The sequence below is a fragment of the Castor canadensis genome, chromosome 2 (genome assembly GCF_047511655.1).
Source record: "Castor canadensis chromosome 2, mCasCan1.hap1v2, whole genome shotgun sequence".
In the NCBI taxonomy this organism is placed as follows: Eukaryota; Metazoa; Chordata; class Mammalia; order Rodentia; family Castoridae; genus Castor; species Castor canadensis.
Genome location: NC_133387.1, coordinates 30,900,847 through 30,920,055, shown reverse-complemented (window position 1 = coordinate 30,920,055; position 19,209 = coordinate 30,900,847). Strand labels below are relative to the sequence as shown.

The window sequence follows — 19,209 nt, the reverse complement described above, 5'->3', positions numbered from 1 at the left end:
GCAAGGTTGTTATCTCAGGAGAACAATTCCAGACAGCCCAGGAGTGTTCTGATCAAGAGTTAGAACATAGTTAGTCTGTCCGACAGGGGCTGGACTTTTATATACCCACATATCACCTAGTCATTAGCTGTAGATCACAGTACTGTGGGTTGGGAATAATCTCCCAGTCAAAGCCGTTCATTCTGCAGGTCACTCAAGATAAGGGCACCTGTGAGCTGTTAGCAGCCAACCCTGACAACAGCTGGGAAATAAATGCACTGACTTAGTAAAGTGGATCAGGAAGGGAAATGAAGTCCATCTACTGCAATTAATAATCTCTTCTTACCATTAAAGGGGTTTACCCCTCATTGAAGTAGAAAACAGTGTGGGAGGGTGGTAGTGCAACTTCTGTATCAAGCTTACCATTGCCTTATAGCTATTTTATGTAATTACATTGCCAGCCCTGAAATTAGTAAAGTTCAGGACCCTTGATTTTAACAAATGCTAAAATAGTCATATTTAATTATCTTTGTTTCTTTTAGGACTTGGTGAGGGGATTATGTGGGATGGTGGCTGTGTAGGTGATATTGATCTTGAGACAGAGGGATTTGATATCCTAGGGCAGCTGTGATGCAAATTCTGTCGTTTGCTCCCTAGCATCATGGATGCCAGTAGCAGGTGGTACTTACTGTTCCAGCAATTCTGCATGTGGCTGGGCATTCCTTCTGACTGCATCACTTCTGCCTATTTTCTTAGCACTCTTCAAAACTTTGCATGGTATCTAAAATCCTGTAGTAAATGATCTCTTCTCAGACCACCAAGAGTGGATTTTATCACTTACAACTAAACAGCAATGGAGATAGCTATGGTAACAATCCTCAATACAGGCAGGGTTATTCTTAAAGTAATACCTCAGTGAGGTGACCACATTCTAGATTGTGCTGCTGAGCTTTTATGACAAAAAATGACCATTCTAAGGTGGTCAGGCCAAGAAAATGGACTGAGTGTGAAGATGGCTGACATGAACCTCAGATAACAATATATCAATGTTTATTAAGCACTGAAACATGGTAACAGCTGGTTGTGGTGGTGCATGCCTGTTATTCCAGCATTTGGGAACATGAAGCAGGAGGATTGTGAGTTTGAGGCCAGTTTGGGCTACATCGTGAGACTCTGTATCAGAAACTAAAAATAAACAAAATAACAACAACAAAATAAACAGAAAACCACAAAACTCCTTATAAACAACAATAACAAAAATAACCCACCACTATCACCACCTTACAATGAGAAGAACAAATAGTACTAAAGGCACTGAGTGAGTGAGCTTTGTATTCCTCTTCTGTTTTTCATAAGATGCTATCAGGGTGGTAGAAAACATGGCAGAGAGTCTATATGGCTTACCAGTGGTTAGTCCTACAGTCCCAATACCCTGGGCCTGGCCCCCAAAACTTCGCTGATCTGTCCTCGTGTTGCATATTGTTATGCTTCCTGCACTTGTCTGTACCCATAGGTGAATATAGGAATTTTCCAAGTACATCTATTAGCCATCCCAGCATGAAACCATAGAAATTATAATCAGATGAATGAATAAAAATAGAATAAAAGCTAGGGAAATTTATGTGACCTGGTGACATATCCCTTAGGTAACAGCTCAGAGGTTTTGTCAATGGGAATAGAAAGCTTCAAATCAGTTGATGAACCCCCATCTACTCTGGGAAGAACTGCAATTGGATGAACACAATGAAGTTCAATTTGCTACCTTTATGTTTGCTCATAAAAGCTTTTTTTCTTTTAAGACATGTTTTACCTCTTTTTTCTATGTAATGTCTTACAATTTGAAATCTGTCTTGACATAAATCCTGAAGTTCAATTGGAGAAACTTTAAGCCACCTATTTTCTGGTTAATACTTAGATTGTTGCATTTAGAGCAGAAGTAGGGAGGGAAGTTGATTTCTTGATTTACGCTTCAGAAGACAACCTCATTTCCAAGTTCTTGGCGTGAGCCTCATTCAAACCCTTAAGTACTGGCAATACTGATCTCTGAATATCCTCAAGAAATAGCTACCTACATGGTCTATCTTTAGACCTTTAGAACTAAAGCTTGTGAAATTTATCTTTCCTCTAATTTTAAACTTGTATTTGAAGATCCACTTTCTCCTGTAAATGCAAATGATTAGTCTCTCATTTTTGACTGTACTTTGGCTGCGTTTCAGTTACATCTAGCATAGTTTTAAAATAGAAGCTCATTTATTTTTAAAAATTCAACATTTAGATTAAAATTTAAAGATAGACTTAATTCATGATAAGGCATTTATCTTATCCAACCAATATACTCTGTCATTTTAAAAATAAATATTGTCCTACAAAATAATTTGAAAAAATTTGATATTGAAATTAAGTTTACTCAACTATATCCTTTCCATTAAAATTAGCAAGAAATCAATTCACACTTAGGATCAATTCTGTAAGTTTTATTAAAATAGAAGAAATTTTCTCAAAGAAATGTTGCTTTGGAAGTTTGAGCCATTGCAAATGGATGGTAAATGAGTCCCAAGGATTCTATGAAGAGCTCTGTGTAGAAAGGCCAAAATAAGATGCATTTTCCCCTCTTATTAGGAAGCATTTTAGCATTATTCATAGTTAGAGGAATATGTTCTATCATACTTACTGTAAATGCTATTCTAGGCTTTATAAAAAAGAATTCCCCAAATTTTCTCCCTCAATGTTCATTTCTGGACCAAAAGTAAATCTGGATAATTTTTAAAAACTGGTTTATAATTGCAGTCATATTGTAAGTGTTTTATTGCTACAATGCTACTGATACCATTCTCTGGTAGATTTTTTTCCCTTCTTCTTTTGCTTTTTCTTTGTCTTCTTTTTTATTTTTACTTTAATTAATTAATTAATTTTTGAGACAGGGTCTTACTATGTAACCCAGACTGGCCTAGAACTTATGATCCTTTTGCTTCAGTCTCTCTAGTGCTAGGCTTACAGACATACCTACCACACCTAGATTCTTTGTTTTCTTTTAAAAAAAAGACCAAATTTGAAGAAAAAAACCTCATCATAACTTATAATATACATATTAGAACTATAAGGACAAACACCACTAATAAAACAGAAAGACAAACACCAGAATGGAAGGCAAGTGGAATCCTATGTCAAGGAGTCTTCTCTCAGAGAGGGGAGGTTTTGAGATCAAGCCCAAAATTTTGTGTTGCTTTATTTGAATTCAGGTGGAAGGAGTTGTGGTGGGTGTGGTGGTAGAAGACTAAGATGGTCAAATGTAAGCCTTTCTCTTGGTCTTTGGTTTCATTCCTCCTGAGAAAGGAATTGGGGATGTTTTTCTAAGTAGAATGTAATGCACAATACTTGACACACAATCTTAGTGAAAATGTAAAGGCCTTTCATATCTCACTGACTTTTTTTTGTCTCCTGTAATAAATTTATTGAATAAGCTGAGCTCAGAAGAAACACATTTTTCTGCCTTTAAACATATTGCTAAGATCACCCTTTCCCAACTCTTGATCCCATTCTAGATCCCATGGGTCTGTAAGAATGTTCTCATTTTCAGGCTTTTTTAAAGAGTTTAAATGAAAGCATTAATCCCATATCCAATTAAAAGCTTCATCTCTTCCTTTATCTTCAACATGATCCAAAGTTGGAAAACCAGCAGAGAAGTGGAGGAAATTCTTTCCCACCTTATCACACACTCTCCTTTCTTGTTCCTATAGGATTATAAAGTTGAGGGGACCAGGAGAATTAAAGGATAAAAAGGCCAACATCTTATTTGTTGTTGTTGTAATCTGGCCATCAGTGCCCTCTGTTAGGGAAGATTCCAAATGCAGGCTGTTTCCTATTCTTCAGAACCCTGAGAAGGTCTCTGTACTTCATCATTCCTTGGTCAGGGACAAGCACTTTGCTAAACACATCTCAGCTCTTGCTACTATGGAATAGCCCATAGGTAGGTGAAGCCAGAATGTCCAGGATTGCTGTAAGCAGACCTATCCTGGCTAACATAACTTATCTGTAAAGGCCCCATTTCTCAGAAGGAACATATGCTGATCCAGATGCCAACCCATCTTAGTATTCCCAGTAGACTACAATAGGTTGACAGTAAATATTTAGTGATATTTGAATCAGAATTCTTATAATTCCAAATTCCACAATTCAGAGTTTCTAGTCAGCATCCACTGCCATTATTCAATAGTAGTGAAATTTCTTGTATTTAGAAACCTACATTATAAAAGCAGAGGTTAAAAAAGGGAGATATCTAATACTGGGACAGAGTTTGCATTTGGTGCCAAGTAAATGATAGAAACAATGAATGTAACAGAAAGCACTTGGAGGGGTAAAAGTCAGTGATAGCCTTGGCATTTGTGTATGCACAATGGCATTAGGTGATAAAGAGGGGTATAGAGCTTGCCCAATGGCTTTAAAGAAGGAAGACAGAAAAGGAAAGATAACTGACATCAGCGACTGTGAGTTACATTCATCCCATGAATGGATATATCCTATACAAATACAAAGATATTCAGAAAATAATGAGGAGATAGTTCTGTGTGAACACTTAGATTATGTTGAAAATTTTGGGGAGCTAAGGCTGGGTAGGTGGTTCCTAGGCAGGCCTTGGAAATGAATACCAGGCTCAGAAAGAGACAAAAAAATTGCAACTGAAGTTTTTGAACCTATGTATCCCACATAGCAAGAATGGGGTGAGGAAGAGATGGTATCATCCAGTGGATTAAATTTGTGGTGTGTCTAATTAGGAATGGACTCCAAGTCAGATGCTATCAGGAATTTACTGCTGCTGCCAGTCTCCTCAGGGTCACAAGTTATTCACCAGGATTGCGTAGTTTTGTATGAAAGGTAGAGGGTCCACTTTCCAGTCACTAATAATGTGGTGTGTACATGGCATATGTGTTTGCAGGTGCCAGGATGCAGCATGCCCAGGGCTTTTCTTAAATTCATTTCTATTACCCATGAGCTTCCATATTTTTATTCCTAAAACTCATAATTATAACCTCATTAATCTTCTGCTCCCTATTATTAGGTAATAAGCCTTATATAGGGTAAAATATACATAATAAGGATAACACAGGTGCATTAGCCCATTGGTTCCTTAATTTCATATTTAGTAACTATAGTTCCCAAGAATTTCTTTGTTCTTGGTAATGACTTTTCTGTTTTTCTTTCTAAAGTATATCCTTTTTATTTTTAAATCCCAGCTATCATGTTCCAAATTAAAACTTTTGCTCCCTTAAAATTTAAACCCTTGGTTTCCTCTCCTTTTCCAATGGATTTAAGTTTGGCATTAATCTGCAGTGTGAATTTAGATAAATTATTTGGCCTTCTTAGGTCTGTTTTCCATTTAGGTTGGATTAGATAATTTTGATTGGTCCTTTCAGTCTGAAATGAGATCACATATGTAAAATTTCTTTGTGAAATAGTGGATGCCACCAACATGCAGGATAATTATTATTTCTGTTCCTATTTTATTTTTTCTGACATCCAGATCCCTTCAACTGCTTCTAATACTCTCATTTCATGAATATCATGGATAAGGGAGAACAATAGTTAACAGCTTCTGGAATAGTAGCTCTATGTGGGGATGAGGGGATCCTTTCCTTCCTGTTCTCTATTTTTATAAGTATGAGGAGAATGGTTCATATTTTTTCCAGCTGTCTGAGACTTCACAACATGCAGGACCTCTTCTAAATGTGGAAATAAATGACAAACAGAAACAGTACAAATGTCACTGGCTGTTGTCCAACTCATTCTAACAGAATCCCAAACTCTAGCAACCCACCTCCCACCAGCCTGCAAAGCATTCCTGAGAGTTCCTAGTCAGATAATACAGTGTTAACATGCATTGTTTTCCTGCTCAATTCCACTTCAGGTGGTTATGAATCTGTTTCCTAGACATTGCTGCATCCACCAGTTTCCATCCTACCTTTATCTATAGTTGAATCCCTGGAGTTCATGAAATGATATGACTGCGTGGAGTGCTGCTATGGGCAAGAAGGCATGCTCATTCTCTTTTCTGTGCAATGGTACAGATGCTGCTGATACATGCCAAATGGCAGCTTTAGTGAAAGCAGTCTTTCAGTTTCAAGTGTGGATTCCCCATGGAAACAAATCTGAGTATTGACCCAAGACCAAATCAGAATGTTCAGTCTTTTTCAGGAATTAAGCCTTCCTTTCACAGCCATGCTTGAGCCACCTGATTTCTTTATCCTTACAATGGTTTACTTTCAGAAGGTGTTTCAGTCTTCTAATGAGAGAACCAGAGTTCAGTTAATCAGACATACCCAATATATATAAAAGGTGAAAAAATTATATTCTTCACCCTGAGTACCAGAATGTCATAAGAGACAAAACTGTCTTTAGGAAAAATACCTTGAAAGCACCTGTGATTAATAGAAGCCAGGACTCAAAGACCTCATAGTTGGACAATGCCAAGACAGTTGGTTGCTAGTGGAGGGGGGATAAAAAGCAGAGAAATGAAGAGAGAGATGCTGTGGGGAGAAGGTAAGACTACATTCTGCAGAGGAAAAGGGTATGAGGAAAACATTGGGTTGGGAAGGTGAAGGACTTATAAAGAATAGTAATGTCTTAGAGGTGATTGTGTGGTTCTTATCTAGTTGGAGAGGTCTTTTACATAGCATAGAACAAGTGAATAGAAAAGGCAAGCCAGCATCACTCAGATGTTGTGAAGTAGGGTTCCAAGATATCTAGGTTATGTATGGCAAGACAACAATTATGTGCCAACATGGTGGTCTTTCTAGAAAGTTTACTTCAGCTTACAGTACAATAAAGAGGTAAGCATTAGGTCAATAAAAACCATATGTTATTGAAAAAATCTTCAATATTTGGAGATGTATTTAGGATGAGCTTACTTACACTGGGTAAGTGCCCTGCTATTCTGGGAAAGAATATAATGTCTTGGCAAACGAAATGAAAGAAGAATTAAATTTGACTTGAGTTTTAAAGAATGAAGGTACAGTATTTAGAAAATAAATAAATAAGGAAATTGGTATTGTTAGGTGCAAAGGAGAAAGGGGAAAGGAAAGGAGAAGACAGATGAGAGCGAGAAAGAGAGAGAGAGAAAGACACAGAGAGAGAAATGGTAAAGCTGTTCCCTTTTTAAAAAAGGTTTTTATTAGTATATAATAGCTAATAGTTGCACAGGGAGCTTCATTGTGACATTTCCTTGTATATGTGCAATGTATCCCATTTGGTTCATCCCCTTCATTGTTCCCTTTTCTTGACTAAAGTTAGGAAAGTGAATTAAGCATTTATCCAGGAGAGAATTCAGGATATGGACAATAAATTCTTATGGATAAGGGATTCATTATTAATGTGTGAAGTAATTGGCAACAATGAGAAGGATGAAATAAGGACACCATGATTTTGACTATCATGTGTAGAATATCCTGGGTTTAAGATTCCAGATGTGGCAAAGATTAAGGAGAGATGGGACAGTCACGAGAAAATCAGGATTGACTTGAGGATTGTGGAAAGGAAAAGAATGGAGTGAAACAGAACACAGGAAGAATTATTTAGAGATAGATGTCTGTGGGATGAAAGAGAGTGAAGTTTGCATTTGTGGTATATCTCTGTCACATAAGCGCAATGCTGGTGATGGTATCTTTTGTGTAACTAAAACTCCCATTTGCTGAGGGGCCTTAGTGTACTCCATGCCTCAGGCAGCGTCTGTGCCCCAGCATTTTATCTTTAGAACCCTTTTCGATGTAGGGCTGCTCAGCAGCAGTAAGGTGGAATGAATAGAGACTATAGCATAGATGACAACCTCCCAGACCCAGAACCAAGATCTCTTATCAATCATGGTACCTAAATAGGAGATAAGTACAGCCAGAAAGTAAGAGGTGAAGAAGATGAAGAAGATGACAAGAGATCTCAGAGCAGCAGACTGAGCTTTCATGCTGGAGTTGCAATGGCTGGTGTTATGTTGTTGCATCTGCTTCAAGTGCTGGATTAGTGAGGCCATAAGTAAGGTGGTAGAGGCCAGGAACAAGAGGAAGGGAATACCCAACTCAATCATTTTCTGAAGTGCAGAAAAATACATCTCAAATATTTTAAGTCTTTCAGTCAGAGTTCTGTTTCTGTATAAATGCTCCATAGTGGTTGATTCCATCTGGATGTGATTTCTAACAACTGAAGGGATAATTGTCACACAGGAAATCATCAGAGTACTCAGTATCAACCAAGGTACCAATCTCAAAATTCTCCACCGCAGCCAGAGGAAGGTGGGATGGGTGAAGGAAGAGACCTTGACAAAGTAGAAAACAGCAAGCAAGCTGGTTAACCAGAATGTGAGGGTATTAGTGAATTCCCAGGCTGTGCTTATGTTCCAAAATCCATGACTAGGGCTAAAAAAGGCAAAAAAATTGTACAGCATTGATGCCCATTGTAGACAAAAACGGCAGATGCCCAGGCTGGAGAGAATCATTTCCAAAGGTGACAATCTTTTGACCCGTACCCACTCTCTGCCCAGCACTACAACAATGAAGCTGCTCTGTGCAATTACTGTCAAGGACTCAAGCACATAGATGAACATGAAGAAGATATTAACCTGTGTGACTACCATGCTTCTATTCTCAAGTATCTTCTTGGACAAAGAATCAGATGCTCTATGCCAATTCCCATTTAAGAAACAGGTTTTTTGTTCCTACCATTGTCTGGTATAAGAAAACACGTCTCTCTGGATGTAAATTTTCCTGGGCTCATTTTTGACTTTGCCATTTGCCTACCTATGGGGTTTGTTTATGCTTTGCTTGCTGATTTGCTACCAAATCTGGGTTCAGGGAAATATTATTTGAATGTAGATCCCTGCCCCTAGATAATTTAATTATTTTCATAAAGGTATACCTTTTACACAAGTATGCTATTTATTCTCTCTTTATTTGCTTGAGGTGCCCTGAGATTATTCTACCTTCTGCTTCAAATGATACAGTCATATGTTTTACCTAAACTTGAGCCACAGAAAGATGAATCCTTTATGGTTCATTCATATCATGGGTGATATTTCCATTCTGTTTAATGCTGTACCAGTGTCAACCTCAGAAGCCCTGACTTACCAGCTTCCTCAGCAGCCGGTGGACGATGGTACAATCAGAATGTGAGGGCAAATAAGAACAGTAGCAAAAATCTTCTGATAATCCAACACAAAATTGCTGGCACCCCAGACCTTTAAGTATCACCATCCAATGCAAGCCTATCTCCTAATCGTCCATGGAATTGCCTAACTCAGAAAAATCAAACCACAGAGAAATGACTGCACAGTCTTCTTTGAATGCCCTCCAATGGAGAGTAATATCCTCAGCTATTGTTCTTCTGCCAATTCCAATGCCTTGAGCATATGCTTTGTATATTTTTAGATGTCCCATTAACATCACCACTTTTTTTTCCTCCGTCATGGCTTGCTTCCTTTCACCATGTCTCACAGATGAACTGAAAGAACCCTCTAATCACTAGTAAAACACGTTACTTCAGATATGTAGGCATTATTTTGTAGCTACACAAGTAGGTTAGAGAAGGAATACATTTCCCTTGGGTCAGGGCAACCTTCCCTGATAGAAACCAAATATATAATTAGTGACTTAGGAAATGAGAAATGAATTCTAATAGCTGGTAGTTGGTGAGAGAGAGACAAAGTGAAGGTCATTGACCCTATGTATGAGAAGCTCCAAGTCTGGAGGACATTTAATCATTCAAGGAAGAAAACACAGAAACAATCCAACATGAAGCTTAGCATTCTTAACCATATCTGCCCCCACCCCCCGCAAAAAACCCCCAACAATTCATGATGCAAAGTAAAACAATAGATTTAAAAATTATACCAGCAAACAGAATTACAATTAGAAACCATCTGCTTTGCATTCTTAGTAAAATGCAAGAAACAGGAAATAAAAAAGAGAATAAACAATAGTATACAATTAAAGGATGAATTGGCCCAGACATAAGAAGGGAGAGAGTTGATATAGGAAATTCTGGTTAGAGAAATATGCAATGATAGCATTAATTTCTACCTTTTATCTTGGATATGCTAAGTGTGTTGCCTCCTTCATGCATGGTCTCACTCTGAATAAGCTTAGAATGACTGTGATGCTCTGAGGCTTGTCAGTCACAGCCAATGCTACAGCCCTTAGGACTGGATACCAGGCACAACAAATTGACTAGCAATGTTTCCTGTCCAAAGAAGCCCCTCAAAGCTGGCCTGCTGTTGGAGAGATGGGTATTACTGTCCTTCACAAAGGCATCTGTATATGGTAGTGGCTAATTAAATAACTCATATACTCTTTAGGGGAGGCAGAGTTTAAATGTGTGATACATGAAGTGAGTTAATGTTCTCTGGGGTTAGGAGTTCAAAGACTGATTCTTTTATAGAGTATGCATGTACACCCCCCCCAGGGACATCTCTAGGGTCTCTCCCCTGGAGTGATCCCAACTCTGACTTGCCTTCTACCATTCTCCTTCAATTCCTACCCTTAATCCCTTCTATTATCAGATTTGGGATTATTGCCCCACCAGATGGTGAGGTACTGGCAAGACAACTAGAACCTGGCTACTTTTTGTAGGGTCCACTCCATCTATGGCAAACTCAGGCATTCTTGCCAGAGAAAAGGATGGGAGCACAGGCAGTGTGCTGTTTCTACTCTGTCATCTCTGTCTCTCCAGTTCTTTCCCTTCTCAGACTCAGAAAAGGCCCATTAGTTTGTTTCCTAATCTAATGGTCAACAGGGAAAGGAAATTAAATCTTTTCTGAGAGTCATCACATCTCCTGAGTGTATTCCTAGTCTCCTTTAATGTTTAATTTTCATCCCCCTGGGGAAGGCACACTAATTCTTCTTATTTGCAAATTTGATAAGAATAATTTTCCCATTTCAGGATTTTACTATTACCAAGCAAACATTATACACACATATATGATTCCAGGTAGTAATATTTTTCCTGATATATTATATGTATATACATTTCCCAAAAATCCTGGAGAGAGAAAAATAGTAAAGTCCATTAACCAAAGTTAAATAATAATAAACAATAATTTCAAGAAGAGATGCTTAACCTCACTAGTCATCAGAAAAACACAATCACTACTGAGAAAACACTTTTCATCATTCATATTTTGAAAACAAAATAAGATTTGGATATCAACTCTAAGAGAAGATATGGAAAAGAGAAGGCTTTTTACACTACTGAAAGGGATGTAAATTAATGCAGTTAGATTGAAAAAACAATTTGGTCATATTTAATGGAAAATTTACAGGCAACTTTCACAGTCATTATTTCTAGGTATGTAGTGAACATTATAGAGAAACTGAATAATAAAGGAGAAAGTTATAATTCTTCATAACATCAAAGGGCTGGAAACTGTATACTTGGCTGTCAGTTAAGTAAAGATAAAGTTTGGTGCATTCAAACCATGGCAGAAAACTATAGGCACTTGTTTGCCTCCGGAGATGTTTTTCTAAATTTCTTCCTTATTGGCAGAACTTGCTTCTCTCTGGGGAGGTTTTAAATTACAGATTCTTGGGATCGAATGTGGTGGCCATCCCCTGTAATCCTACATATGGGGGAGGTAGACGTAAGGGATGGCAGGCTAAGGCTGATCCCAGGGAAAAGAGAGACCCTACAAATAAACTAAAGCAGAAAGATTTGGGAGGATGACTAAAGTGGTAGAGTACTTGCCTACAAAGTACAAGGTACAGAGTTCAACTGTCAAAATAACTGACTGACTAAGTAGGTAGGTAACTAACTGACTGTTAAGTTCCCTTTACATTTTCAGTTTGGGCATGAGAATCAATTCTAGGGAAAGGAACAGATTTGTGAAAATTACACAAGGGAGAAATTCTTTCTTTTATTCATCCCAGGTTGTATGTTATCCTACCTTATACAAGATGCTTGGAAGTGCTGCAAAAATTTTATGACCCTGAGTTGGAATTAGGGGAAATGAAATGAAAAGAACACAAAAACTTGTTATTGAATATTAATAATTTTGGATTGAACTAAAACTGAAATACTGTTTTTGTGAGCAGAGTATATCCCTATAGTTTAAATCATTTACAGACCTTTGGATTCTGGTATAATGCCAACATGAGCAAGAGCGAGAGCAAGAGCGAGAGCTCATGTTTCTGAATCAAGGGACCTACAAACATCCATTTAATGTAGCACTTAACAAAATGCTAAAACACAAAATAGGCCTTATAGTTAGTGTTACTTTTATCTTTTTTTTGGTGGCATTGGAGTTTGAACTCAGGGCCTTTTGCTTGCTGGGTAGGTATGGTACCACTTGAGCTCACTCCAGTCCTTTTTGCATTGGTTATTTTTGAGATAGGTTCTTGCTTTATGCCTAGACAGGCCTGGACTGTGATCCTCTCATTTGTGTTTTCCCATGTAACTGGGATGACAGGTGTACCACCATGCCCAGGTATTGGTCGAGATGGGATCTTGCAAGCTTTTTGCCCAGGCCAACCTGAAACCAAGATCCTCCTCATTAGCTAGGATTATAGGTTTGAACCTCCATGTCCAGCCCATTACTCTTATTACTGGTTGGGTGCTAGCAAACATTTTATTTGCTGTATAGGTAAAGTGATGTTCTTATGTCATTCCAATAATTGAGATTGACAAAGAGGCCAAAATATGTGTGCCGAAATTGGCAGCTACAATTTAGGGAGACACTTGTGTCCTAGGGCATATCATTTAAATAAATTCATTGAAACTGAATGAGCCAAATGGTAATTATAAGTTTTTACAAATCACCAGTGTCATTGTGGAAAGAATGGTTTTCATGATCTACATTGCTGTGAATGTGCATTAGTGACGGATATGTAGACCAAGGGGATGGCAAAATGGAACCCAAGTTAACACAGTCTAAATTCATATGGTCAGGTTCCCAACCACTAGTTAGTTTACTTGCATTGCTGTAGGTAAAATAATGGTTCCTCAACACATTTACATCTTAGTCCCCCAACCTGTGAGTGTTACCTTATGTAGCAAAAGGGACTTTGTAGATGTGAACTGAAAGATAATAAAGTGTGTGTAGTTTTAAGCCATGAAGTTGTTGGCAATTTGTTTCAGCAGCAATAGAGAAATAATACAGATACTGGCTCTAAGAACCTAATAATCACACTCTCATAGTAATTGATTTGTAGTTTATAGGTGCCTATATTTAGTAACTATTATAATTAAGTTTATACACAGGGAAAACATCAATAGACAGAAGAGGCTAAGAGTATTCAAAGGCAAAGGTAGAGAGGTTATTTGCTAAATATTTATTACATACCTGAGTGTCACCTGAAAGACCTGTTAGCATTGTTGCTAGATTTTGGTGTCACTTAGGAAGTGGTAAAAACAATAACTACATCCCATCTTTAACATTCTGCTTGATCTATGGTGCAGCTGGGTATAAGAATTCTAAAAATCACCCCACATAATTCTAAAGGGCAGCACAATTTCAGATTTATAGTTTTGGAGCCAACTCTGTGGGGAAAATTCCCTGCATGGGTGGTGAGACTACAAAACTGCTATGTATATTTTTTACCATGCAAATCAATTGTAGGGTGAAGTGAATTCTTAATTTTATAAACCCTTCAAAGCTGAAGGAATTATAGGAATGTCCAAGCCTTAAGGAACTTATCATTATTCACCTACACTGTGATGATGTCCCTTTTTAATGTGGTGTTGTCCACAGATCCCTCTACACCATGCAAATGTAGCTGGAAATTTCTTAGATTCCAATTTTGTAAATGCACTTAAGGTTCTTTGGATATCAAATTATACTCAAATTATATTAATTTGGCTGGAAAAATGACAATGTTTCTGACTGCAAAAGAAATGCTGAATGCTATCTGCTCCAATCATTTCAAACCACTCACCATCCTCATGTGCTTTAGTATCTACTAGTATTAGAACCTGCACATTATATAAATGTAGAGCCCTGGCTTCTAAACAAAGACTTCTTCTGAGATACTCCAGCTTTAGAGGAAACTTAAAATCTACCCTTGCTCCTACATACAGTAAGCAACACTCTTCTCAGCCTGTGCCTCAGTCTCCTTTTTTCAGGTATATATTTCTATTCTGTGGGAGAAGATTGCATCCATCCTTCAAGGCTGGGAAAAATGATTTTATCCTTACCCCAGAATGAACAGCCTTTCTCTTCATAAATCTTCCTCAAAGCTGGAACTCCTTCTTCTACAGTCCTATTATGAAGTTTTTTGCCTTTTACCCTTGCCAAAGCAATCCTAGACTGGTCAATGAAAAATGAATTCAGATGTTTCTCAATTAGCCAAACACATTTTGTTCCTTACATTACTAGCACTCAATAACAATCAGAATTGATCTTTTTCATGTGGCAATGATTTCTAAAGGCTCTGCCTTTTAAAAGAATATCTAAAATAGTAACTAAAAGGTAAGCTGGTTCAAGCATGAGATTTAGAGAGCATTGTCTTTCCTATTTCTAACTGCTACCAATCTGGGTGGCCAGAAGGAGGTAATTTTCTCTTTTCTTTTTATCTCATTCCTTAAATAAGAGTCATACCAATAATTTGTTTAGTTTCCAATTTAGTGAATGTACACATTACTGAAACCCTAGGAGCATGTACCCAGTCAACTGGCAAATTGCAAATTACAGAAAATACAAGCACTAGAATTTAATACCAAAACGAATCCTCCCAAATGGCTTAGATAAAATCTTGACCAAAATGAGTTACATTCTGCTGCCACCATCAACAATAGAACAATTGTGATTAGGTGACATATGTAACCCCAACAGCAACTACCTGCTTTCACCATCATAGCAGCTCTATCCCTGGTACACTGGAACCACTGGACACTTGGGGTGTAGAAACTCGGGATCTGTGCCAATGTGGCAAAGCATGACTCTTCTTACCCTCCTGTTATATTCAGTTAAATTGGTACCACAACCAAACGTACTCCCTACCTTCCAGGATGAATTATCTGCATCATTTCTTTCTCCCTAGTATAAATATACAGACTGGGAGGAGTTAGGGATTTCCCCCAGAGAAATCTCTCTCTTGTAATGTCTAACTGTGGTTCTTATGGAGTAACAACATAAGCATCATTTAAAAAATGGTTGGAAATACAAATTCTTGGACATTTTCTAAGTGAATCATACTGCTGGGAAGAGATCCAGGAATCTGAATTTTAACAAACCTTCTCTGTGATTTTGATGCTTGAACAAGTTTGGGAATCATTGGCATCAACACACATTGCCTGGTTCCTTCTAACCTTGGGATGACTTGGTCCTTTCACATTCAGGCTGCTCCATGGCTACTCTCAGGACCCTCTAGTTATATATTGTCTGGTTCTAGTAGAAGACACAATTTGGGCCCAACCTGAGATTCCTTCAAACATGTACAAAAATGAGTTTAAAAATATTTTTATATATGGTGTCCTACTGTGAAAATTTCCTTGCTCTTATTTTGAAGATATATAACATTTCTGGAGATCAACTAGCTTAGAGAGAGGTTTGGGAATAAATCCTTACTTAATAATGTGTGATAAAGGAGAATTAAGTGTAGTTGGGCTATTGCAAAACTGTGAGAAACCTCTACTTGGTTATCTTCAGTATCTTTCTCAACTATCAGGTCATTGACTCATTAACCCTGGGTGTGAGGATACTTTAGATACCTCTGTATCACCCAAAGCATTTGCATAGGAAAAAATGAACAAGGGTAATAAAAAATAACAAGAAGGAAAGATAGGAATATGAAGAAAAGGGAAGCAGTAAAAATGAGGGAGATAAAGAGGACAAGAGTTACCAAGCCTCTGGTTTTGTCCTATCTTAACATTTAGAGTTTTTTATAGACTGCCTCCACCCTCTTGGCAGAAGCAAAGAAGATTCTGGTAGAACTGTGTTCCTGCAAGCAATGGTGTTTAGAAACTGTCATTTTTCAAGGGTAAAGGTGCTGAGCACATGCCATTATCTTGCTGGAACCCAACCTTCCAACTTTAATATCCAAACACACAAAGAACAAGAGAGTAAATGCTATTAATAATTTCAAAGAAGAAATTAAAGGTGCTAATAAGGTGACACTTAAAGTTATAAATTGTCTTTAATCAAATCATACTTCATAAATGTTTGTCATTTCTCAAAATTTCTAAGACTTGAATGATCAGGTGAGTGTCTTTAAAAATTTTTTTAAAATTATTTATTTATTTATTTTGTATTCATATGTGCATACGATGTTTGGGTCATTAGGTGAGTGTCTTATATAACCTAATATCTTTAAATCAAGTCACCGTACCCATAATGTGACTTAAAGACAATAGAAAGTAACAATGCATTGACAGGAGAATGTGCGTTCAACAGAAACGTAGGCTTAGAATTTCACTATATAAGTTTTTCCATGAAAACAATAATTAAAAAATTCAATAGGAGAGACAAAATTTTCAAAAAAAATTCTTCTTATAAAAGAATCTTCCTATCTAATCCTCTTTCCTCCCTCATTTCTCTATAGAGGCCATGTCTTTATCTTAGTTTGGACTCTACCTCTCTCTGCCTTCCACAGATTTTTGCATGTGCTGTTTCATATGCATAATCCCATAAGTCTATTGCACATTGAGTTTGGTGCCGACTTCTTAGAACTCTAACTAACAAGTGGTGCCAAGACTTGCGTGAGGAACAGGTAGTAAGTTGAGGGTTGAGGACTGATTTGTTGATACCCCAGCAAGCAAAAGGGACCTCAATCTGAGTGTTACTTGGCACATAAGGAGTCCCTGAAACAATATAGTGGCCTGTTTTCTAAAGATTTCACCCTGGTAGCCTGGAAAAACATGCCAGTAGAATGAATCAACTGCCTTTGTAGTTGCAATCTTTCAGTCATTTGACAAATACAGAGGGAAAAATACTTATTTTAGGCAGTGGAATTGGCTGGTTACTACTAAGTTGTATTGTCACTGTGGGGAGAAATAAGAATAAATTGAGGAATATAGACCATAAATTAAAGACCAAATATAAGAGATAGAGGTTCCTTTGGTTTCTTACAATAAAGCCCTTACCTTACATAGTGGAAGGGCAAAAGGAAGGAACAGCAAGGAATGAAAGGAAGATTTGATAGCTAGTGTTGCAGAAACCCTGAGCTGTTTAAATGACTAACCAGTGTAGTTCTGTCAGGGTAACATCACAGCCCTGGTTGGAAGACCTGGGATGATTAAGCATAGAATGGAGAATTTCAAATTTTTTTTTTGATAATAAGATGCCATCAAACAGAACTTTCAGAGGTAACCCTTCATTCTGTGTAACAGCTAGGCTATAGCTCATGCTGGAAGATGCTTCAGCATATAATTCATGCAAAGCAACAGTGCAGTGCCGGAGAGCTGCCCTACCTTCTCTCATGGGTGACAAACTGATAACAAAAGCCAAATCCCAGAAGAACATAGATAGGGAATTATAGGAGTTAGCTAGACGGAGCAATAAAAGATTAGATCTGTGAAGGAAAAGTTTATTGAAGTTGAGTACATAATAAATTCTACCTGAAACAAAACTCAGAGTGAATAAAAGCTAGGAAAAGAGAACAGAGTGGTGTACCAACTTAAAGTAGGCTAATATATGTGCAAATGGTGTCCCTGAAGGAGATGAGGGGAGAAAAACAGGCAGAAAAACTTAAAAAAATTAGATCTAGTAGGTAAATAAATAAAATGTGCCATATACATAGAATGGAATACTATTTAGTACTCAAAAACAGAGCTATCAAGCTATGAAAGACATGGAGGAATCCTCCAAGTCTATATGAAAGAAGTCAATCTGAAAAACTACATATAGGGCTGGTGGAGTTGCTCAAGTGGTAGAGTGCCTGCCTAGCAAGTGTGAGGCTCTGAGTTCAAGCCCCAGTACTATATATAAAAAAAGAATGGACTGATGAAAGACTACATACTATATAATTCTACCTTTATGACATCCTGGAAAAGGTAAAACCATGGAATCTGTAAAAAAAAAATCAGTTATTTTCAAGGGCTAGGAGAGCATAGAGAATAAACTGTTCTGTATGATACTATATTGGTAGACAGGTGTCGTTACACATTTGTCAAAACCTATAGAAAGTATAACACCAAGAGTGAACATAATGCAGTCTGTGGGCTTTGCATGATATTGAAGTGTCCATGCAGATTAATGAGTTGTAGCAACTGTTTCACTCTGTTGTAGAATGTTGACAGTGGGGTAAACTGTGCATGTAGAGATAAGGGGAATATGGGAACTCTCAGGTAATTTCTGTTCAGTTGTGCTGTAAATCTAAAAATACTTTAGAAATTAAAATCTACTTTAAAATAATAATAGATGAATCTCCAAATTTCTTGAAAATTATAAGTTCATGAATCTAAGGAGCTCAATGAACCTAAAACTAAGAAACACAAATAAAATTATTCCAAAATGTATTATAATTCAGTGATAAAGAGAAAAATCTTAAAAATAACCAGAGGAAAAAAGGTACACTAAAAGAGGAACAACAACAAAAAGATAAGAACAACAGCAGACTTCTTAGAGAAAACAATGGAATTTCTGATCCACATGCATGGAATCATCTACCACATAGCATTTAACCAGGTGACCCACTTCACAGGAAAGGAGGAACAAAAAGTGGACCTATGGCCATGGAATCCACTGGATACATTTCCCAACATCTCAACAAAGTAGACTTCTAAAGATACTGTTGCATTGTCAGCTCAGAAGTAAGAATTTGAAAGGATGGAATGCCATTCTTAGAGATGTAGTATGTACATTAGGTTGGAGATTTCTGTATGGAAATGTTGTACAAATAGGAAGAAAATATTCATCTGGAATCCCATAATTAAAGCAGTAGTCTTCCTCAACATTATACTATACCTATAACTTTGGGTTCTTTAATCTTGGAGTCCTGGTCCCAAGGAGAACCTATTCTTACAAAGACCTTTTAGGGTCCCATTGAATCACAATACGTAGCTACAACTAAGGATACCCTGGACACCTTGTGTTGAGAAGTATGAGGCATATCTCATGGCCAGTCTAATGATCCTGATTATTAAGACAAGAAAAGGCTAAATTCACAGTATGGCTGAAGGGAGTATGTAGAGAATCCCACTTGTAGGTTAAAGTTCCTAACACAAATTAGAAGTAAAATAAACATAGATACTAGCATAATAAGAGTTATAAAATTTGTCATATACTATGGTTACCAAAAATCTTTTTTTTGTGGGGGAGAAGATTTT

At 37.3% G+C, this 19,209-nt stretch overlaps 1 protein-coding gene across 1 annotated transcript; it reads right to left on the bottom strand.

Annotated features, from left to right (window-relative positions):
• Positions 1 to 7,687: 7,687 nt before the first annotated feature.
• Positions 7,688 to 8,593, bottom strand: Tas2r16 (taste 2 receptor member 16). The gene has a single exon (XM_020187628.2). The coding sequence runs from the start codon at positions 8,591 to 8,593 to the stop codon at positions 7,688 to 7,690; it is 906 nt and encodes a 301-aa protein (XP_020043217.2).
• Positions 8,594 to 19,209: the final 10,616 nt, after the last annotated feature.